General features: G+C 43.6%; 1 protein-coding gene across 3 annotated transcripts in view; it reads right to left on the bottom strand.

Annotated features, from left to right (window-relative positions):
• The window catches only part of LOC127478129 (ubiquinol-cytochrome-c reductase complex assembly factor 1), a 48,944-nt gene that overhangs the window by 23,032 nt on the left and 1,758 nt on the right, over positions 1-24,154 (bottom strand). For 2 of the 3 annotated variants that reach the window (XM_051803377.1, XM_051803379.1), the window contains exons 2-7: positions 22,017-22,121; positions 20,303-20,407; positions 15,349-15,456; positions 12,418-12,490; positions 7,144-7,201; positions 734-842 (exon numbers count right to left, since the gene is read on the bottom strand). In XM_051803377.1, the coding sequence (XP_051659337.1) occupies positions 734-842; positions 7,144-7,201; positions 12,418-12,490; positions 15,349-15,456; positions 20,303-20,407; positions 22,017-22,121 (558 nt within the window). The remainder of the gene's footprint in view (positions 1-733; positions 843-7,143; positions 7,202-12,417; positions 12,491-15,348; positions 15,457-20,302; positions 20,408-22,016; positions 22,122-24,154) is intronic. The other variant, XM_051803378.1, reaches the window with a different exon arrangement.

Below are 24,154 nucleotides of genomic sequence, written 5' to 3'. Positions count from 1 at the left end.
AGAACTGGACACAGCACTCCAGGGGTGGCCTCACCAGTGCTGAGTCCAGGGGCAGAATCACTGCCCTGCTCCTGCTGCCACACTGTTCCTGAGCCAGCCCAGGATCCATTGGCCCTCTTGGCCACCTGGGCACACTCTGGCTCCTGTTCAGCTCCCTGTCCATCCCCACTCCCAGCTCCCTTCCTGCCTGGCTGCTCTCCAGCCACTCTGTCCCCAGCCTGTAGAACTGCCGGGGGTTGTTGTGGCCAAAGGGCAGGACCCAGCACTTGGCCTGGTTGAACCTCATCCCCTTGGAATCAGCCCATGGATCCAGCCTGTCCAGGTCCCTCTGCAGAGCCCTCCTGCCTTCAGCAGATCAAGGCTTCCCCCCAACTTGGTGTCATCTGCAAATTTGCTGATGGTGGACTCAATCCCCTCATCCAGGTCAATAACATATCCCATCAATAGCAAAACCCATTTCTGCAGTCACATGGCAAACCACGTGGGAAATTTCTTCATTTAAACCAAATCAATATCTTCATCCAGGCCATGATGCACTTTCAGAAACAATCTCAGTGGCTCAATAGAGGGAATGAATGGTCAGGAATGAGGGCTGCATGCACCAGCTTAAGCCAATAAAGAAATAAAGGAGCAGCTGCAGGTTGATTCTCAGGCATTCTTCTAAGAAATGCAAAGTCACAAAAGCATTGAAAGACGGGAATCATCAGGATTACCACCACCAGAGAGAACTTACCCCCATGACCTTACCACGCTGCTCAACATCCTCCCACATGCAGTGGACGATGTAGCGACACATGTACTTGCCCGTGCGGCCCTCCTGCTTCATCCTCACCAGGCACATCCTGCAAGGACACACCCCACAGTCAGAGCCCCCACGGCTTCTTTCAGAAGGGAAGAATAAATGACATATATTTCAGCTCATTTAAGATTTTCCTCGCAGTATATGTTTGTGGTCAGGAAAAAAAAACACACGAGGAGATTTTTTTTTTTTTTAAATAAACTCTTCTATTCTACACTCAGGAGCTGTATCTGCTGGATTTTGGCCAGTGCAGCCATGGAAGAGTGCTAGTGGGCTCTATTCTTCTTGTCAGCATTGTAATCTAGTTCAACACTACTGTAACCTGAATTCCTCAGCCTTAAGAACATCTCACCCTTCGGAGCAGGAACACATGGCTTGGCTATCCCAGGCTCTGAGCCAGCTGCAGCTCAGCTTGATGCACTGAAGTGCTGTAAGAGCCCCAACCAGCCAAGCTGGGAAACCTTAAGCAAGTTACAGGCTTCGACCAAATTCACATTAGCAATGTCCTAAATTATTTCAACTACAGGGGTCTTTGGATACGTGTCCAACCACCTGGCAACCCCCCCCCACGCAGCACATGTGAGACCAACTCAGAGGTCTGAAAGTGCATTGTGGGATCTTAATGAGAATATCAGGTTGAGTTGTTTTACTTTTGTTTAAAAGCATTAAAGCCACTCAAACTTCATTGCTGCTGTTCTGCCTACAAAATAAATCACATGAACAAACATTTTATTTTGCCTTTTTTACAACATCTGTAAAGAGCATGAACTGAAGCCCAGGCTGATCCCTCACTGAGCTGGGACCAGTCCCATCACCTGTCCCATCCTCTCTGCCTCATAAACCAGCTCTGCTCCTGTGCTGGGCACAAGTGCCTGCCCAGGACTGACTGAGTGACTGTAGATGAGATGATGCTCAAACGCTGGAGCTGAGAGAAGTCATTGCTTTTCACAGACATGCTGCTAGTGGGAAGCTGCTCACAGGTGATTCTTCTTATGGCTCATGTAAAACCAGCAGAGCTGGGGGCCACTGGGAAGCTGGTGCACAGTAACAATGGTGAATGTGCCACAAGAGCTGAGAGGTAAAAATTATCTTTTTTTTAATAGATTTGTTTCTTTAGTGTATATAAGATCTACAGGCATTAAAAGAATTGGGTGACCTGTGAATGCCAACTCAACGGGGAGAATCATAAACACCTGAAGTGTGCCCTGTAAAAGGACAGATGAAAATCTTTACAATGGATTTTCTTGTCTACTGACTAGTAAAGACATTAACTTGCAAAAGAAGCAAAACTTATTGCAAGTGATAGTCACAGAGACAAATGAAACAGAAGGCAGCAAAAACTTCAGTCCCATATTCTTCTTTCTGGTCAGAACCAGACTTTCAAGTCCCATATAAAGGCCATTGAACTGAAACATAACACTGAAGGAAGAAAAGCCCACAGACCAGAATTTGATGTCTAGATGCAGAGCTTCTCAAAATGACACTGGCTCTACGAGAGACAGCTCAAGCTCCAACACCAGCAGGTGCAATGAGGTCTGAGACTGGAGAGAGGGACTGAGGCATGGCAAGGAGACCTCCAAGGTGGAGGGACTGAGAGATTCCAGGGAGACAACAGGAGGAGAAGGGCAAGGGCAGTCAGACAAGGGAAGAATGTGGCAATTTCTGTCTCAGGAACCAGAGCTGTGTAAGGATTCCCAAGGGTTACATTATGGCAGTGACAATTCGGTGTCTGTCCAACAGCTCCACTGTCCCAGCAAACAAATGCAATTAAGATGGTATCAAAACCAAACCCTCACTTGTTCACAAAAAGATGACAAAGCTTTCTGCTCAAACAGTGGTCAGAGAACAACTGTCCAGGTACCAGCCCTTCCACAAAACAAATGCACAAAGAGCGTAAAACTTTTGTTTTACTTCCACCCGTTTGAAAACCTTTGTTCTTTTTGTGCATTTACATAATTGAGCTGTACAAAAAAGTGAATTGGTAAGAGTTACTGAATCCAGAAATTTTACACACTCCTAAGTAAAAAAGACTCAGTTTAAAGGACAAATTTTGGGCTAAAAAAGCATTTTTATACTTCTCTTGCTGAATACACAAACTCAGGGGTGAAAAAAAAAGAAAAATAAAATTAAAAAAATAGAGTGGCTTGGCAAGAAAACCTCCTCCCAGGCACAAATAGTGGTTCCTACCCTGTGTGCCTTTAGTGGTGGAGAGGCAGGAGGAGAGAGTGGTGACAGACCAACAGCCAACAACTGGTCAGTGATGAGCAGGACTGGAGTGGTGTTCAGAGGAAAACCTGCTACTCAGGGAGCCTAAAAGGCAGCTCTGTTTGGATGCAGTGCTGTCACAGAGCTGTTCTGCAGCACCATGAGTGAGATCATGGAATTTTGCAGTTTATTTGAAAGTTTGGTAGTTTGTTACTTCACCTGCTGTCTGAGGTTTAAAAGACACAGATTCTTTAAAGCCTATAAACCTCCTAACTGGATCACCACGGTGTGAAACATTTTATTGTTTCACTACAGAATCTGTGCTGTAGTTTAGTCAAATACTGGCTCATCTTCATCAAACCATGAAAGCAAAATTACTCCAAACTATCTTTAGAAAGCTGTCTACCTCACGCTGCTTGGGTTGGATAATTTTTGCTTTATTTAAGTTATGCAGAGTGATTATGCTAGAAGAAAATGATATGAAAGGATGACTGAAAAGGAACAGGAGCATCTGTAACTCGACCCATCTCAGCTGAGATGTTGAGATTTCCCACAACAGCCTCAGCTACAGCTGCTTCTGTACTCCCAGTGTGCCAGACTGGCTTGAACACCAGAAGTGAGGGTTGGCACCACCCTGATGACTGCCCTGTGCCATGCACTGAGGTGAGATGATCCATTAAGGGCAAAGCTTCCTGCTGTCCCCAGCACCTGGCCATTCATTCCTGCTTCCTCAGTTGCTCCAGAGTAACTGTTTCTGGAGCTACTTTACTGTTGTTCAGAGAAACTCCTCCGGCTTAACAACACAAGTATCAGCAGCAGTTTTGGAGGGTTTTATTCTGTTTAACCCACTCATGGACAGCCACCAGCTCGGGGGACAGCAGGAAGCTCCTGAACAGACTGCCTCAGTTCTGCTGTGACATTGCACTGCAGTGAATTGTGACAACGAGCAGAGTTCTGAAGTCACCCCAAGGAGGTTTTACATGTTCTCCTGTGCCCCAGCCTGGCCACCCACTGCTGTACCTCCAGCATGGACAGGGCTCTGCTGGGACCAGCTGACAGAACCCAGCCTGGTTGTGCAGCCTCCTCTCCCCTGGGGCCTTTGCTCAGGCCATTGTAGCCCACTCCCTCACGTCAAGGCAGGACCAACTAAATGCCTGAGACATTCCAAATAAACTTATTCCTAAAATCTCTCTCAAGCAAAACTATTCTGATGCAATTAAAGCCCTCTACCATGAAACTGAGTCTGTTCCCTTTCTTCTGAAGCAGCACATTTCAAAAGAAAACAGTGTCCTCAGGCTTCTATATGCAAATCAGAGGAATCTTTTCCTGCAGGAATTGTTTTCTACATATTGAGTGGTTCTTGTTCTCATCTGGACTTTCTCAGGCTGATCAAAACCTTGCCGAGTGCAGATTTCCTTAAGAAAAACAATGCTTAGATGAACTTTTGCAACAGGTCTTTGATCCTTTCAGAACAGGAATTGCAGCACGACTATTTTGATCCTAAATACTTCAGGGATGTCACCATTCCTGGTCTGGTGAAAATATGAAGGCAGCTCTAGGTATCTGCATGATAACTATTGAAGCAAGGCACTTCTTAGCAGCCACCCAAGTAATTTCTTTGGCAGTTTGGTAACAGCTCTGGACTCTGCCAATACTCCACTCACACTGCATGGGAAAATGCAAACCAGCAGTGGAGATGAACAGCTTGAGATTTTCTAAAGGTCTGAACTTCCAAACATAAAGCCAGGAGTCCCCCTGACATCAAAGGTGTGAAGTAACAGAAACAGCCTATAAAAACATTACACCTAGGAAAGCATAATGATAGGTTGGTTTTCTAAATAATATCGGTGGGTTGATTTTTTTTAAAGCATGATTTTAGCACTGCCTTGGAAGGCACTGAAGTGTTTCTAAAGGAACATTATCTTGAAAGAAGTTTGCAAAAGCAGAAGCTAAACACGAGAACCCGAATTCCTCCCTTTCTGACTGGAGGTAAGTAGAAAAATCCTATTCACCAGACAGGAAGAAATAAGAGCTGGAGATTCAAAGAGGACCCACAAGAATCTGTAACATAAGAAGTTATGCCCTGACAAGCACCTTAAGTCCATAAAAACTGGGACACAAAGGGCACAGAAAAGTTGACTAGAACAGGCTGGGAAATGACAACAGCAAGAAAGGAGGCGAAGTTTACCAAACTAGGAAAAATTCTCACCTTCTCCAGCTCCAGAAGACACTGTAAATCAGTGGAAACCAAAACCCTGAATAAGAGGGAAGAAGTCAGTACATCAGAGAGTGATGCAGATTGCTCTGCAAGGGGGAGCAGATCACGATCATGATCTCTGTGGCACCTCATTGGCCACCAGCTCAGGAAGGTTTCAAGCCTCTGAGGCAAATGGTCCAACAAGAGAGACAGGATGGGAGCCTTCAGACAGGGTGGGATGTCCTTGACCCTGCCAGAGCCAGCAAAAGCGATAATGGTCCACTCCCACCTTACTGAGGTCAAACTGCTTAAAGAAAGAGAATCCCAGAGAGCAGGGCAATAAACCTGCCTGGGAAAGCAAACCATGCCATGGCAGGATGCTGGTCACTGAGCTCAGCAGAAGCAAAGCCTGCAGCATTTCCCAATGACCCAGGCAGTGAGCAGGCCTGTCACAGGCTTCTGTGTCCTGGAATATCAAACTGGATCTCCCATCTGAGGTCCAGAATGACACTGCTCCTTAGGTCAAGCCACTAGGAACACAAAGGAGCCAGACTCACACACCCTGGAAAAATTAACCTTCAGTGCTGCCCTCCACACTTGAGTTCTCACTGCTGTCACACGAGGCAGAGGGATTTGGTTCTATCCTGCCTGTGCAGGATACTGCTGTCAACCTGTATCCTACACATAAGAGAACTTCAATTCTCCTCAGTCAATCTCTCCTTAACATCACCAGCTCAAAGCCTGGTAACTCTTGGCTTTCTTCAAAAGAAGCCTAAGTAGCACTTTGATCTTAGAAATTTGTGCCTATCCTATACCAATGTCATCTCTATCATAGTTCCCTTATTTTTATTATTAATCTTGAATTTCATACTGTGTATCAATCACAGGATATATTTTGCCATCAATGAGAAACAAAGATGATGTGAAAAAAGTGTGTTCTTAGCAGATTCATCTTACCTCTTTTTGTTTTTCCCCAGACACTTACAGTTTGCTTTTCAACATTTATTGCACTAGTTTTCCAAATATCTATATGAATTATTAGCTTATTAATTAATTTTTAAAGCCTTTTTCCCACAGGGAAGAGTAGGAAATAAATAAACTGCAAATCTCAAGGGTCTTCCTTCCTTGATTCCACTGATTTCATTCACTGATTTCAATGGTTCTGCTAATTTGTTCACTCTTCAGTGTAATGAGCTGCCCCATCTTTCAATATATTGAGGAGACAGGAAATTAAAAGGAGGGAAGGGGAAAAGGAGGAGGCAAGGAAATAAGGGGCCTTAAGTGCAGCTATTTCAGTACAAACTTCCTTTCAGCCTTTGGACAGCTGAACCTCAAGTCTATGGACTTCAGTTCCCTGAAAGATCTGGCACTTACAAAAATGACTGTACTCCCTTGTGCATCCCCTGACCTTTACAAGTGTGTAATGCTAGATGAAAACCTGATTTTTTTGGCTACTACTTTCACAAACGAAAAAGGGGAAAAAAAATTCATGTTTAAGGTGTCAGATATTTTTACATGCAGCCAAGCTGGCATTCACCCCCCTGCATGTGCCTTTCAGAGGTGCAAGAGTAAATGCCAGTGCTATAATTTGTTAAATGCTTCTCATCACCACAAATTCTCCCAATTTAAAAGACTTTTACATAAATTTAAACTTTTCCTAAAACACCCAAGTAAGATTTTTCCACACAGCCTGAGAAAGGCTTTTAGAAAACTCATGGCAAAGATCATTCCACTAGTGAGGAATTTTAAGATGTAAGAGATGTCAGGTTCTCTATGGGACTTTTTGTTCTTCAGTAGAAAAGTGCTGTAGTTCAGTCATCAGTAAAATGAATAAATCCTCTATTATCAACAAGCACAGAGCCTACTTTTTCCTCACATTAAGATACATACATATCACTCTATTCCTGAAAATAATTATATTACTAATTTGATTTTCACTTACCAGACATGAAGCTGGGCTACTAGGAACCATGAATTCAAAGTATCAGGCATTTGGCACCCTTGATGAGAAGGGGGGAAAACACAAAAACAAAACTAAATATTAATATAAACTCCATCACATTTTGTCCCTAACAGAAATCCACTACACAAAAACCTAAATGCACTTTGGTAATTTTTTTCAGTAATAACAGTACATATACATTGGAGGAAATATCATTTACTGTCATGTTTGTGCTCAAACTCTAGAACATGCACCCACAGGACCTTCAGATTCTGAAAGGTTTCAGGTGTTTGGGGTTCACTTGGATAACATTTACGGGGGGGGAAATTAAAAAATGGAGAAGGAGACAAACGTGGCTTCTAGGTCACAAAGTCCCAAAGCAGGAATGAATAACAGGGAGGAATCAATGGATGCTTTGCTCTGTTCTTACACTCTTCCTCTGTATGTGCTGCTCTCTCCTGCCAGGGACAGAGTTCCGTGTCTCTGATTCCACTGTCAGGGTAAATCTGTAAATCTGTAAATCAGTAAATCTGCCCTGATTTACTCCAGCACAGCCCCCAGCACTCTGAGCGTACCTGTCAGGCTACATTTGGATTAAAACCACTGACCAACCACACAAGCAATCTGTTTGCAGGTTTAGCTCTACTCCCACAGGCACTGGTTTTCCCAGAGCTGGTCTGTCCATATGTGTGCTCACACGATGGATCTCCACGTGCCCTTAGGGGGTGAGGCTGGAGATTCAGGCTGTGTGGCACAGAAACCACAGTCCTCTTCCTCATGCTTGAAAAAAATGGACCTATGGTTTCTGTGCACACTAAGTCCTTCAGTTCCTGTCAATCCTAAACCTCCCCCCCAGGCACTCACCTCTACATCTGTTTCCTGGAGAAGTTTTTAAGGGAAGTATCTAATGAGAAGGATCTGACACAGTCGTCTTGGCCTACCCAGCACTTGGCCTTGTCTTCTGGGCTGCTCAAACTGAGCTGGAAGAGGCCCAGAGAGCATTCAGGAACAGGCTCTCCAGTCAGATGTGTCCCAAGGAAGTCAACCTTATCTTCCCTGTGTTTAATATATTCCTTCCTAACTCCTATACTTCCTGGCTCATAAGTATTACCAAGGAGATTCACCTGGATCACGAAGCAATACTTTCACAGCCTCTTTCTTTATATTTGCCAACTCTGGTCAGGCAACCACCAGAAGAACCAAACAAATCATGACTATTCCTTCCTCCCCAGAGAGATGACTCCATCAGTCCTAGGAGGTGCCAAGCTTCAGCATCAGTGCCCATACATCACCTCTAAGACAGCACAAAGACACTAACAGTCTGTGTTTGGAGATTAAACACAAATCTCCCTCACCCTTCTCCCCTTTTGGCTCTCTCATTCCTATTAGAAATAGTTCCTGTGCCTAGAAACGACTACTTTGACCAAAAGCCACGCCAAGGCATCTCTAACTAGGGCAGGAGCACACAATGCCTGCATTAACCAAACCATTTCAGTCAACGGAGGTTCCACAGGCAGGAGTCAAACACCCAGTTCAGACAGAGGTTTCTCAAGGAGGAGTTCCCATGGATCAGTCCCCCACCACAGAAATCACTCTGCAGTGGAAAGCAAAGCTCACACCTCTACCCCTGGAAACATGGAAAGTTTGTAAAGACCTATTCAGTACCCAGGAGGGAAGATTTTTTTTCTCTAACTTTCCAAGTGTTGCAATTCTATTTTTATAAATCATTTTTTAGCTTCTATATTAGGACTGTCTGCATTGTAAATTTAAAGGAGGGGTGGCTCCTTTAAAGCAACAAGCTTGCTCTCAGCTACAGCTTTGTAGAAAGAATCAAATTCTAAAATTCAGGGGGTTGGAACACCTTACTCTGGGAAACTAACTGGGGAGAAAGCTCCATCCTACAATGAAACGGAAAATTATTCCCCTCAGAATAGGACTAGATCTAGAAAAAATGTCTGCTGGTAAAGCTACCTATGAAATTACTGTGATAACAGCTGGGGAACAAACCTGTTCTGTGCACAGAACACATCCTGGTCACATGGCTGGTACCATAAGAGACATGAATGCTCAGGATTATGAGGACATATGTTTTCCTGCAGTTATGTCCTGCACTTAAAATTCATCAGGTAAGGGATGCAAAACTGGACCATGGACTTTTTCATGACAGATCATCTTTGCCACTCCCACAGTTTTAGAAAGGACACCCTGGGATAATATCCCCACATCCTGCAAGAGAACAGGTGCACTGTGTCAGTGCTCCCCTGAGTGTGACAGGCAGCTGATGGGCTACGGGAGACACAAGAATCCAGAGTTTTCTAACCTTCAGCCCTTTGGAGCTGCTTTGAGTCCCACCAGGAGTCATCAAAAGGCTGTTTTGGTAGGGTCAGCTCCCTGCTGCTGCAGCTGCCTGACAGGAGAGCAGTTAACAGTTAACAGCTGAAGATGAATTCAAGGTAACTCTACAGTCCATGTTCATCAGCCAAACTCCAGTTCAGCTCTGAGTAACACCTGCCTGATCCTAGAAGCTCTTTTGACCTTTCAAGTCTGAGGTCAGGCATGAAGCTCTCTGCTCACAGGCTGCCTCCTCCAGTTCACTGGAACTCCCCAAGCTCTCTGCCAAGCCTGGCACCAGGAACTTTGCTATTCCCTCTATTGGTTCTCTCTTCTCCTTTAAACAAGAAACAGCTGAAGTCCTAAAACAGCTCCACTTTCTACACAAGCAGCACAGTACAGACATTTGGGATACAAGCTCTAAAGCAGAGTTCCCACGTTTTCTCCATGAATGATCCAAAACCAAGAGACAATGGAATGGCAGGTATAATAAAATTAAGTGCAGTACCATACTGAGAGTCTCAATTAAAACACCTCCTTTATACTCTAAAGCAGCCTTATGACTTGCATATCCATAGTCTGTATTTTGGGAACTGCTGTTCTAAGGCATATACAGAGACAGGCAGTTCACAGGGCTCACACAGTGCCACAGAGAGCTGGAAATTCCAGTGTGCATCAGCAGAAACACAGTGAGATAGGAAGAGAGCCCATAAGACATTGTCCTAGTCCTCACACTATCCACTCTTCACCCTCTGTCACCTCTGTCAGAGCACTACTTGACAAATTCCACACACCAGTCCACGTTCCATAGGGTCACAGTGCAGCTGCTATTCCTGCCACAACACCAGCACACCACAAAAGCACGTCAGGAGCACTGGAGAAGGCTCTGTGAAGAACTGGTTCTGCTCACTCGGGGTTAACGAGCCCACCAGTGGTTTCACACGTGGACGGCTGGAGGTTTCCAGGGTCAGCTCAGCTGGAGGTTTCCAGGGTCAGCTCAGCGGGTTCACAGAGCTCACACACAGCAGAGAAAGAGCTAATAAGCTCTCCAGAGAGCAGAGCTGCCCCTGTGCAGTTCACTTGGATATCAACACCCTGCAAGTAGAGCCAGGAGTGCTGGGGGCAGCAGAGCACAAGCACAGCACAGGCACTGGCCCAGCAGCACCATCCTGCCCTCGGGGCTCCCCAGCCCTGCTCGGCACCAGGAGGGGCTGCAACACCCACCCCACAGGCTCGGGCACACCCGGGCTTGCTGCAGCACCAGGGGAGAGAGCTCAGAGTTAGTAGTTTCTGTTCCTACTCATCCCCCAGGCTGCTCCTTCAGGAGGGAACAATGAGCTTAAGCAATGTCCATCTGTAGTTGAAAAAAGGAAAAAACCAGCTCCTGACTGACCCAGTTTGATGAAGACATGGTGAGCAATTTCTCTGGAACCACAAGCACTGACCCCAGCACCACAGGTGTTCTTACACCACCAGTGCACTCCATCAATCCCAGCAAACTGTCCTGATCCTTAGCAGCAACTGTCTCAAGTCAACGCAAATATATGTTACCATTTAAAATACATGTTTTCTTTTTAAAACAGTAAGACAAAATTAAAAACACAGCTGAAGTGATTTTACTCAATACTGAGTCTGAATATCTGTGCCAGTATCTTTTTCACAGACATGCTTTGATAGTCCTTTAAATTTTATCAAGGACAACATTTATGTATCTTTGTACAATTAAACAGAGATGGTGAAACACCAGTTAAAAACAGGAAAGCCCCTGTCTGAGAGATAAATACCACAGACAGAAGAGAACTTATCTGAGCAAGCCTGGGGGGGCACAGAGCTGGGGAGAGGGGTGTGCACAGGGAAAAGGAGGTTCTCAGTTTCTGATCACTAGTGGTGAATCCTACTGCTCACAGAGTCCTCTCACTCCTGCAACCACTGAAACCACATCACAGGTTTGGAAAACCTTCTGGAAGCCACTGGAAAATCTTGCAGTAGCAACACCATGTAACAAACCACCCTCAATAAGCTGTGCACTGGATGAAGGTGTCCCTTCAGCTGATCTCTCAAGAGGCAGCAGCCCAACCTGTGCTCTAAGTACTTGGTAGCTCAGGAATCCCAGTGACAGGCCAGATCCAGGTAATGGATTTACTACAGCTAAATCACACTAACATAGGAAATAAAGCACACAAGAAAAAAATTACTGAAGCTTATGTAAGTCTCAAAAACACATCTTTCCCCTTCACCAGCCAGATCTGATACCACTCAAAGCAGCAACAGATTTTTAGCTAATAGTTGTGTACAGCATGGAAAAGCCAACCCAATCCAAGCCAATATTATGCCTATATACTTATAGGAGGGCCTTGTGTCTCTGTTCTAGTCATACTCTCTACTCAGGCAAGAGATGTGTCCTGGTCATGGTCAGTAAAAATATAGAAAGTCTCTAAGTTGTAGCCAAACCTGGCCCAGCCACGAGGGAGAGAGACAGGTAGGACCCTATGATCTCATACCATAAAAAAGTTGTGCCTCAGAGGATGGGGATGGTTCTCATAGCTGTGTCCCAGTTATGTTGGGGATGGCACCACACAGGGCACAGAGACCATCTGACCAGCGTAAAAAGGGAAGAGATATTTGAATTCTTAGTTTATGCCACACCTGGTAATAAAAAAGGCAATATCTTTCAAAGTCCAGGATATTCTGAGTTTTACCTATCCCCACTGCAGCAGGTAAAATTAACAATCCCAGACTCCAGAGGCTGCCCTCCTCACTGCAGAGCCTAAGGGAACACTGCAGCACTGTGAGCTCCCAGCTGACCGCGCGCTGGCAGCGGCTGACAAGTCAGTCCTTTTGCTGTCACCTTTGTTGGTATCAGCACATCTAATGGCACAGTTCCACCACGAGCTGTCTCAGCAGGGCAGCAGCCCCATCCACAACCCCCAGCCCATCACTTACTGCTGAAGAACTCCTCGTAGTCGGTTTTCTCCACGCAGCACGTGTACATGCGCAGCGCCGCCACCTTGATCTTCTACGGCAAAAGGAAAGGCAACACTTGAACTCCTCGTTCCCGAGAGCTCCTGCACCTGCTGCAGCTGGTAAATGCACTGCCCCTTGCTGAAAACACTTCTTTTGGTCATCACAATCACTTTAAACTATGCCAGGATAATGAATCTTGCCTCGAGGGGAAAAAGTTATTAAATGGCTTCTTGAATATCCTTCCAAATGTAGTTGGATACAACACTTGATATATTAACAGAAAAAGAGTCCAATTCACAATTCCTGGTTTTCTCTAATAACTCTAAGTGATGTACACCACTGAGAGTGTTTTGTATAATTCAAGTTTTAAATAAGTCACATACCAGACATGCCCTAAAAATAGCAAATAATGTCCTAAAATAAAATGTCCTAAAAATAATAGATTTTTCCTAGAAAAATGAAACTTGATTGACTAAGCTTGGAGAGCGAGAGAGGAATCCCAAATGATAAATGACATGAGGTATTCCCAGGTGCTTTGGCACTTCTCATTTTGTTTCTGGCCTGCCACTGTACCCAAAACACCTCCAGTGCATCCTCCAGAACACAGACACGTGCTGAAACTTCAAAGGTCACAATAACTAATAGCAAAGATCTTAAGGAGCTGTCAGCCATTCCTGTTTGCTAATATCAGGGGAAGAAAAATTAAGAAAAATTCGAAAACTCCACAACCCACTCCCCTGCCTAAGCCAGGAAGTGGCCTTGGCTTTGGGTTGCTTTTTTGTCTTTTTTGTCTTTTTTGCTTTTAGTGACATATACTGGGGACCCTCTCAGTGCTCACTATATTACAGGGATGAGCACTCTGCCTGTTAAATGGCAGTTCAAATCACCAAAGTAATTCTTTGTGTCTCCTACAGCCAAAAGGAAAATAAAGAAGTTGCAACTGATTGCTGAGGAAACACAGGAGCCCATTATTTTTCTGACTCAGTAATCTTAGGCTTCTGTCAAAAATCAAACCTACATCTAAACTTCTTGAAGTAAAATAATTTACACTGCTTACAGGAGTTCTGAAGGTTTCCCTTTTAAAGGAAACACTGCCTGGCCTGGGAACAGAGATGTCCCTGGTGAGAGCCACTGCCCCAGAGCAGGCATTACTAGACATTAAAAACATATTGCAAAGAACAGTCCCCACAATCCAGCCCTCAAATAAGGCAGGTAACAAAGGAGGAACTGATGAAATTTAATCATGGAAGTTTTAGGGTGTAGAAGAGGTGTGGGGGAAGGGAGAAGAAAAGGGAAAAAAAGCAGAGAAATATGAAGAAACTTCCCAAAGATCTCCTAGAGAGCACTGGCAAGGCCAAAAATGAACTCAGGTCTCTTGGGGCCTAACCACAAAATAACTCTCCCAACCCAGGTTCCCCAGCCAAAAGCAGGCAGTAAAGAGCAGCAATTAAGGAGAACTCTGAATCAACACTTAGAGCTAATAAGAATCTTTATTACAACAATATGTACACAAGCACATGGGAGAGAAACTACACTCTCATGAGGTTTAGCATCACCTGATTAAAGCAACTGATTTAAACCAAAATACCTAAGCCTCTTATGGGTCAGTTATCTTTGCTTTACACTGTCTGAGGAGCAAGATGCAATCAGCAACAGTTTCAGAGCAGTCTCAGAGGAGGTGCACTCTGCCTTGCAGATACTCAAAGCACCTTAACATTTTTATTATTTTTAATTTTTTTCTATTCGAAGAACTGATTTTAATTCCAACACAATTGGGCTCAGCCCTTCCTTCAAGCTGCCTTTTCCTCTCACTCTTTTATACTCTCTTCCAGTTCAGAGAAAAGAAATAATGAATTTCATGTTTTTCCTTCTGCCTAAGGAAGTGAAGGTGTTTCTTACTGAACTGCTCTCATTTAGTCAGTGTTAACACCTGCTTTATGAAAGGGTTATTTAAAAAAAAAAAAGGATAAAGGGAAGGATCTATTTGTGACTTTGACCTGGTCAACTACCACTGAGCAGTGCCTTGAACAGCAACACACCATATCTCCCTCCTGACTGCCTGGGAGACCCTCCAGCCCCAGAAATACAGAACCCTGGGAGAGGCTCAGAGAAGGGCAACAAAAATCAAACCATGGAAGAGCCTCAGTAAAAGAAACAAGTTAGACTCAGCCTTCTCACTACAGGGAAAGGTGTAGATATTATATAATATACAGGCCTATAAAATCATCAGTGGAAGGCAGAATAATCACCTTTTTTTTTTTTTTAACTACAAAATTAAAAGGCATCAACTAAAACCACCTGTACTTCTTCCCCCAGTGGTGCCTCAGGCTATGGAAATCCCTGATACTGAATGCTATGGAAGCTACAAACAAGAGTTCCAAGTGCAACTGGACCAATTTACAGAAGAAAAAAATCAATAAATACTATACCAAAAATGTCTGTTTTCATGCAGGAAGTCCTGAAACTGGTGGAAGCTGAAGGAGCACATGAGACAAATATCACAATGTGCTTTACCTGTAATCGAATTCTTCCCAATTTACAGCAATTGGTCATTATTAGGGATAAGATGATGGACTATGTGGGTGTTTGACTTGCACAGTAAGGCTGTTACTGTGGGTTTTGGTGCACAAATTAAATGAAAAAATCAAATATTTGAAGAAATTCAAGAAGGCTTTAGACCACACAAACCAAAAGCAATATTGGCACCTGTGTCAATGATGGCAGTGGACAGATCAAGGGAGGTTCAAGCTATGGATTATTATTCCTTACATCAGAAAACAGGTATTTACATGGGTAATTAACAATTTTCCACTAAGTACTATTCCTATCACAAGAAAAAAATGTGCAGATTTTTTGTCTGCTTTTTAGAACAATCAAACAACCAAAAGAATTATTAAATGACTGCTTTACCCATCTGCTGTACTTGAGTGGTCCTGTGAACCCCATTGCTTCTAGTATCCTTGTGAAAGCACCCACTTTCTCTTCAGAAGGATGCAAGGAATCTTTTGCAGAAAGATGCTGTAAAATTGAAATAGCACATATTTCAGTCTCAGCAATTAAATCTGAAAAATCATTTTAGTTAGAAAAGACACAGATTTAATACGGAATTTTAGGTTTTTTGTTCACTGTCTTTTTTCAACAAAACAAACACATATTTAGGTCTTCTCTGAAAATATTACCTTGGTTTTCCTATGTGACATTCTTCTCTTTATGAATGCAAACACTGCAAACCATTGTGATAAAACCATCCCATTGGCAGCTTACATTCAAATAATTTGTAGAGAAGCCTGCTTTCCAAAATATGGCTCCTATCCTAGACTCCCATATTCTTTCTAGGTCCATGTTTTTAATTGGGTTTAAGTTTTTTGCACAAAAAACAAGCAAACAAATCACAGAGAGAGAGTAAATAAAGCGAACCTTTTACATTCCCTCTCTTCCTCTCACAGGCATATCATATCCTAGAGTAATTACACGTTATAGAAACCATCAGCTCCATTTTAAAACCAGTGAAGCTACACAAACTCACTGTTCTCACCAAGAAGCTCCCTCAGATTGTTATTCCCCTTCAGCTAAACAATGTGGTACTTGCAGAAAACCTAGATCAGGAAAGCATTTATTCCCCAAGGACTTGCAGTGCTTGCAAACATGAAGATAAATTTTCTCTTCCAGACCAATTCTACACCTTAAACACCCCTGGGCTGATGCTGTGGCTTAACCCCAGGGGCAACTGGGGATGGGGGAGAGAACTGTGAGGGTAAAAGTAGAAAACTCGTGGGCTGAGGTAAATGCAGTTTAATTAGTTAATCAGAAAGCACACACACAAGCAAAGCAGCACAAGGAATTCATTCCCTCCTTCCCATGGGAGGCAGGTTCAGCCACCCCCAGGACAGCCAGTCACAGTAATGGTGACTTGGGAAGGCAAACAGCATCACTCCAAACATCTCCCCTTCCTCCTCCTCCCCACAGCTCTGTGTGTGAGAATGATGCCACATGGTCTGGAACGTCCCTGGGGTCAGATGGGATCCTTGTGCACCCCCAGCTATTCCCTTGGTGGGGTGAGGAGCAGAAAAGGCCCCAGCTCTGTGCCAGCCCTGCTCAGCAGGAACTAAAACATCCCTGTTATCAGGACTGTTTCCAGCACACATCCAAACCACAGCCCATACCAGCTACTGGGAAGAAAATTAACACTACCCCAACCCAAATGAGCACAACTGGTAAGAAAACTCCCTGGCATTCTGCCTCTGAGCACCCTAGCAGCAGCAATCAGCCATCAGGAATTACCACTGGTACTCCAGCAAATGATTTCCATGAATTAACTCTGCAGTACAGACCTTTAGCTATCAACAAATTACTCTATTTTTAACCCATTTTTTGCACATGAATCTCCTACACACACTCGAGCAAACACATCTGAGAGCCATTACAATCTGAGAAAGTTCCCTGACCAAAGAAATATTAAACTGTTTTAAGCTGCTGGCATTTTACCCTAAACATTTCCTCCTAACACATCAACGTACTAAGAAAAGGATTTTCTTAGCAAGGAAGCAATTCAGCATCACCAGGGCTGCCACACATGGCCAGAACAATGAGACCAGGCTGCCAACTCCAACAAGGAGCAGGAGCAGCTCCTTGGAGAAGACAGGAAAGCAGAGAAACAGCACACACCCCCCAAGCTTCCTGGGGTGTACCTGTCCAGCTTCTGACAGACATTCCCGCACTAGAAAATGTATCCAGTCATTTCTGGCAGCTCCAATTGGATGCACCTTCAGTACCCCAGTGTTTGAAACTGTTTAACCTCCATAACACAAAGGTATGGTACGCTGAGGTTTCAGGGTTTAACCATGTAAAAACTGTGCCTGTTTTAAATCCAGCCTTGTCATTTGGACTAGTGATCTTTAAAGGTCCCTTCCAACCCAAACTATTCTATGACTGATTTCCCTGGATGCTCCCAATTTTCCTATAAGAACCTGCAAACAACCATTTTCTATTCCACTTTTCAGTCCTTTATGACTTTTATAGGCCAGTATCATACACATGCCCATCCCTCTAATTTAGAAGGGTCCTAAAATAGCCTATTCTCATACAGAAAGCTTTTCCCATTGCTGATCATTCTCTATAGCCTTCCTAGCACTAGTATAATGATTTTTGAAATGGCATGAATGATACATAAATGCATATTAAAATATAGACCCATATCCTGCAAAAGGTGCTATACTTAATTAAAAACTAACTGTAAAGGTGACAAAAACTGTAGCTTTGAGACCTAATGCATCCCTGATTATAATCCACAGACAGGTCTGAGCATTTGAGATAAAACACTTCGCCCCTGTGTATTGTCCACTGTTAAAGGCTCAAACCCCACCATGTCCAGTATCCAGGGAAACAGGGAGAAACACACTCAGCACCACTTCAGCAGCTGTCAGTCACCCTGTCAGACAGTGTCACACTGCCCAGGACCTCCTGGGATACTCAGATCCTTCTCTGATTGTCAAAACTGTTCACCGTGTGCCCTCTCACCATCCAGAACAAAAGTGTCTGCAAAGGCTCATCCCAGCCCCTGCCACATGTGATGGACCCCCTGAGTCTACTGGCAGTATGTGAATATTTAAACCAATTTTCAGCACCTCCTCTTCAAGAATATCCCATGCAATACTCTCCTCTACACTACAAATGACTCCTAGCCTTCCATTGTAACTCCATAATCCCCCCCCAGCCAGGCAATGACAGGAATTGCTCAGTGCAGAACCTGTGTCCAATAACCACTGCCACACCAAACTCACTAAATTAACCTTCATCTCCTCCACAGGAATTACAATCACACTGAACCTCTAGAGAATCCAGGCAGAACTTCACCACAGGCCTCTTATGCACACGTGCATTATGAAGCCTCCCTCGCACAGGTCTTTCATTGCACAGAGGAAGTTAAAAACCAAAATTATCTCAATTCAACTGCTGTTATCTCGTCCTGCCAGCAAGCAGGTTTTTCCTAAGAAATGCCATGATTCTTGCTTCATTCCTCTGCAAGTCAGCCTGGACTAGCTCAGGAGATGGAGAGGGGATTTAAGCAGGGAGTGCTTGGTTCAGCCAAGTGCAACTAAACAGTCCTATAACACTATAAAATCAGAGCTAGGAATCATCAGGGCAAGGAGGGGGAAGCAAGTGAGTGGCTCAGTGGTGCTTAGTTGCCAGCTGGGCTTAAACCATGACACACAGAGAGAAAACTTCAAAAATATGTTGTATAACTCACTAAAAACAAGCTCATCAAGACACTGCAAGGGAGATAAGCCCACCTCAGGTTACCTTTCCTGCTCAATGCAGTGCTTAAAGCAAACAATCTTCTTAATTTTGACACCAAATATAAACTGAAACACCTGGGGCTCACCATCAATTCCAAACCACTTTCCCACCAGGAGTGCACAGTCAAGTTCACATTTCAAAGATGAGTAAGTACTTCTCTATTCAAAATAATGAAGTTGCTGTCCAAAAACCCACCTCAAACCTACTCTGCTGTAAACTGCTTCCTCTCTGGTCATAAATCCTGCCTGGTTTCTTACACCAAGGCTATTTTAACCAGTTTCCCAATTCATCTTTCAACTCTTGGATCCCTCCCCTAGTCCTTTCCAACACATCAAAAGCAAGTCTTGAGTCCTGCCTTGAAGATCTTCATGCCACTCCTGGTTTGTTGGATCAGCTATCTGGTCATCCACTGCTCTCCCAGATCTGCTCTGCAAATGCTGCTTGTGTGGGTAGCAGAGAGCAGTGCAGGCAGGAACAGGGACTGGGGGATGCACCATGTCTGGGAGCCTGGATTACACCTTTAGCTCTGGCCACGATAAATTGTGCAACCCCTTTTGACATGCCTCAGTCTCCCTGTCTGCAAGATGTTTGGTTTGTCTCACTAGCTGAAAAACACCAAAAAATAGACTAAAGATAGGAAAACCTCTAGTTAAGAACGAATGTAAAGAGAAACCAGGGCTTCTTTCCTTGCACACATCTCCTTGTTTTCCTTCATTTCTTCTATCATGTCAAAATAACTGATTCTAAATCCTTCTTAGCATGTACCTCTAACTCTACACCAGCAAAATACACTGCTAGGTGGATAGCAAACTGGGATTGCTGCTTTCATGGAAGTTTTACCCATCAATCCCTAACTTTCTTCTTTCTTCTGTCCTATCATTTCTCAGGCATGCATTCCATTTTGCCATTTTCTTCACACTGGCTTGACAAGAGCCAAATCAGGATAATTATTAGTTGAGAGATGCTGACACCCATAATTTAAGTGGTAAACTAATCTTATGGAGTTGAATCAGCTCCAGAAAACTTCTATTCCAAGACAAAATACAATAAATGTACAAGATACATAGACCACAGATTAACAAAATAGTACAGGTGAACAGTAAATAAATTATTAGACAATAATTAGCTGTTATTAGTAGATTGCATGACAATTTTCAGTGTTTAGCAGATACCAAAACTGCCATCATACTTTATTCCCAAGCTAAAGAATCAGAAACCACCCTGTCACTTCTAATATGTACAGAAGGAATATCTGCTCTCCACACCAGCAACTATTCCCCTTGACTTAGTTTCTTTCCTCACTGGAAGGAAGCCCTCAGGATTATCACTGGAACCTTCACCCTTATAACCCAGCTGTAACTGCACCTTCCTATGCCAGCCCCTCATTTTCTGGAAAGGAACAGAATTCCTTCTCAAATGACTGGACCCATTGTTCTCACCACACTAAAATATCTTAGAGAAAAGCTGAGTCCTCTCCTACATGTTCTGAGCAGTGTTTTGCCTCCTGTCCCTGTATAATCCCCAGCACATGTGCCCTCCAACAATAAAAACATCCAGCTCTTCTCACCTTATTTGTATTGTAAAAGGATCTGTTTTGCTGCGTGGTGGCTCCATTGGCTTGAATCAATCCTCGACAGACCCTGGACAGTCGGAAGGGGCCAGCCTTGTGTCTCTGGTAAAAATGATACAAGAAAAGAAAAGGAAAAAATTAAGAGATCATTGACCTCACTTTACACCAATCACCCTCAGTTTGCTAATTAGTTTTGGCTAATCCTTAAAAACTTTATATCAAAAAAACCACAAATTTATTATCATAACTGTTACAAACAAAATAGCTGTCCATGCTTGATGCTCCACACCATTCATTTTCCAGTGTTCCATAAATGTACTGATGGAATGGACTGGTAGAACACTCCACTCAAAACCCACAGGCTGTCTGCTTTCACTTGCTTACACTACTTTTAATTATGGTTTTGTCTTTTAATGAAGAATACTTCTTTTTCCTGACCTTGCAGACAAACAGACTTTACGATATTTTTGTCTACAACTTTATAGCCCATTCAATTGTCTTTGTGGAAGGACTTGAGAAAACACAATTTACAGGGTAAAAGCTACCACTACAATCACTGTAACTTCAGAACACATGACTTGTATCACAGAGCTACTGCACAACAGAGAAAACTCTCAAGCAGGAGTGAGCAGGCTCCCCAGGAAAGAAGCTGCACCCTGAACAAAACACCCCTCACAGCCTCCCAGCACCCCCAGCTTAGCAGTGCCTTGTTTATAAATTAACTCAAACTAAATATGCTGTTCAGAGCAGTCACCTCCAGACAGGTATTGAATGTACTGGTGGCTCAGACTGAGCCCAACTTCATCAATGACTTCACAACTGCTCATTTCTCTCTCTCCTCCAAGCACTGTATGTGACTTGCACTACTGTGCTTTAATAGTAGAGCTGTGTCACAAAATCACCAGCAATTTTCCTAGAACTGGAAGGTCTTCTCTGAGAAAAGACACTCAAGCCAAAGAGCTTACAGGGAATTTCTAATTCTGAATGTCATGGCTCTACAGCACGAGTTGTGATATAAAGGAAGATGAAGAAGAGGCTTAACCCCCTCGTGTTTTATTGAATGCAGGAAGGAAACACAAGAGACAGACTCTGATTCTGTTCTGAGAGCCAGCATCTCTCCATTTTCTACACCTTTTTCACCCCTTTCTCAGGACCTGCTACCACATGATGCTCCAGTTGATTTACTCTGGACAGACATGCCCTGGCACTGTGCCTGCTGTCACACAGCTGGAAGCCAAACTGCAGAGCTTCCACTTGGACAACACTAAATATTGTGCTCAGCAAGGTAAACATCCACCAGTACTAGGAAGCCCAAGGCCACTGTCCAGTGGAGACATTCTATAAAGTAAAGTGTTCTGGAAAATAAGGTGCTGGAAATTATGTCTAATTGTGACTGGATTGTAAAAGCTGCTTTGGAAAAATGACACCAACATTTGGACTTCTGCACTTAATCTCCTCAAAACGGATCATTTAGATCTATTAAATAATTAAATAACTTAAATCTATTAAAAGACACAGCCGGAATGAAGACCTGTAACAAAGAGTGGGAGCTCACCCTTTTTGCAGCAGAGCTCTAGAGCTGCCTTGATATTTCAGCAATACACAGCAAAGACTTCTAGAAGACTCTTTATTGAAAAAACATGACTTTTTCTTAGCAATTTAAGCTCATTCCATTTTTGTTTACACAGTTTAACATGCTCTGACATCATACCTGGAAAATACTGCAGAGCATCCGTCTACACTGGCCCGGGACGGCGGCGGTCTGGAGCAACCCACTGCATCCTGTGATCCACTGAGTTACTCCAGTCTGGCAGCTCTGCAACAGGGACAGGAGCAATGAAGAAAAGGACCCAAATATGCAGAAACAGTTTAACTGCCCTTCTGCTTCCACAAGTTTTATTCATTCATACAACAAGAACAACAAGGAGCTGTGTCAGGGCAGGCTCAGGTTGGATCTCAGGGAAAGGTTCTTCCCCCCAGATGGTGGTTGGCACTGACCAGGCTCCCCAGGGCAGTGGGCACAGCCCCAAGGCTGCCAGAGCTCCAGGAGGGTTTGGACAACACCCTGAGGGACAGAGTGGGGTTGTTGGGGTGTCTGTGCAGGGCCAGGAGTTGAACTCAATGATCCTTGTGGGTCCCTTCCAGCTCAGGATACTCTAACAATCCTTAGATTCAACTCCCAACTTGTGCTTGACAGGAGTATAAATTTTGATTATAAAAATATTTTGCCTTCCAGTACAAGTATCCAACCCAAGTCTGATGGCAGAAACAGATGAGTGGAAGGAAATGGTGGGCTGTCTACATCACAAAACCACACCACAATTTTTCAGTCTATACAATAAATTCAAATGCTCAAGAAGCATTCTTCAGCTGACAGAGTGAGCTCCAAAAAGCCCCCATCCAACTCACAGCTTTTATGCATCTTTGTCTTACTTTACTCAGGCATGGCTAAGAATTTTAGTATTTCAAAAGCACATATTGTCCCAATAAATTTCAGTGAAGACAAAATGCCAGTAATATGGAAAAGAATTGGAATTTTCTTTGCCTGCACTTTCTTTGCATCTTTCATTTTCTGCGATATTCAAGTTAGTGCAATATTTGCCTCCTTCATACACGCACTACACTAATACTGGAAGTAATGTATATATTATTAGAAGGGATTGCCTTTATCTAATAAAAACAGCTTCATTTCCAACTGTAGCAAGATGACACAATTTCTGCTTTTTCAATGTAACATCACTGCTCAGTAAGTGAGATTTTGAAAACAATATATTTCTATCCAAAAAAACCATTTCAGTTCAGTACCACAAAGTACTTCTTGAGGTAACCCAGTGCCCTGACATAAACAGTTTAACAAAGACTTCAGTGAGAAAGAAGTCACCATTTTTTATAATCAATTATTACAAGATTCCAAGGATCTGACAGAACTTTTTTGAGACTTTTTCTCTGTAATAAGAAGGAAAACATGCCCAGGCTGGGATATGGCTTAGAGCTTGAACATACTGTGGTTTATAGCTGTTGAAAAGCACAACTGCAACAAGACTGGACAAGGACATATGAAAACATAAAATAAGCATATGCACACTGAAAAGCTGAGATGTGATAAACAATCCAGTAACAAAGAAAACAGACACCAGCAGAAAGCAGGGAACACGAGGAGCTAAAGAATTTTGTCTAAGCCAGCATCACCGTTTGCAGAACACAACCCTCTTTTCAAATTACAAGTGATACTTTTGCTTGGCTGAGAGAAAAAGGAGCAAGCCTAAACTGAACAGGATTACTCAGGAACAGCCTGCAGACAGCTGCCTTGTCAAGATGGTGGTGGAAGAATATCACTGTATGGTCTTCTAAATGCTCTTGGTAATCATTAGGAAAGTCTTGGGTAGCAGACAAGCTATTTATCAAGATCCTTGGGTAAAAACCAGCTTTATCCTAATGGCAGTATTAGTGAGTAGAGCTGAAATGCCTGGACGACCATCAGGACGATATCACACACCAGGAGCTCCAAAGAAGGCTTGAAGACAGACAACAAAAGTAATTTTCCTTATTTCCAGTAGAAAGAAGAGACAGGGAAAGTTTGAAGATTTACTTTTATACAAGTAGGCAACCACTAAATTCAAACGCAGCAAAAAGTGCTGGGAGGTGCCAGGGATGAGCAGTGCTTGAGCTGAAGCACAGTGCACTTCAGATCACAAAATGGCAAATAACTCCATCTCCTCCCCTCCCCTCCAATGAGTAATGTCTGCTCGGGCTGAAAAACTGAATCAGCTCACTCTGCCACATGAATGCCAGCAGCAGCTGGGCAAGGAGCTGCCCAGGGACAGGTAAGCCCAGGAGGCAAGTCCTTCC

The sequence above is a fragment of the Manacus candei genome, unplaced genomic scaffold (genome assembly GCF_025592945.1).
Source record: "Manacus candei isolate 608988 ecotype Guabito, Panama unplaced genomic scaffold, ASM2559294v1 h1tg000057l, whole genome shotgun sequence".
Taxonomy (NCBI): Eukaryota; Metazoa; Chordata; class Aves; order Passeriformes; family Pipridae; genus Manacus; species Manacus candei.
This window is presented reverse-complemented; position numbering and strand designations above follow the sequence as displayed.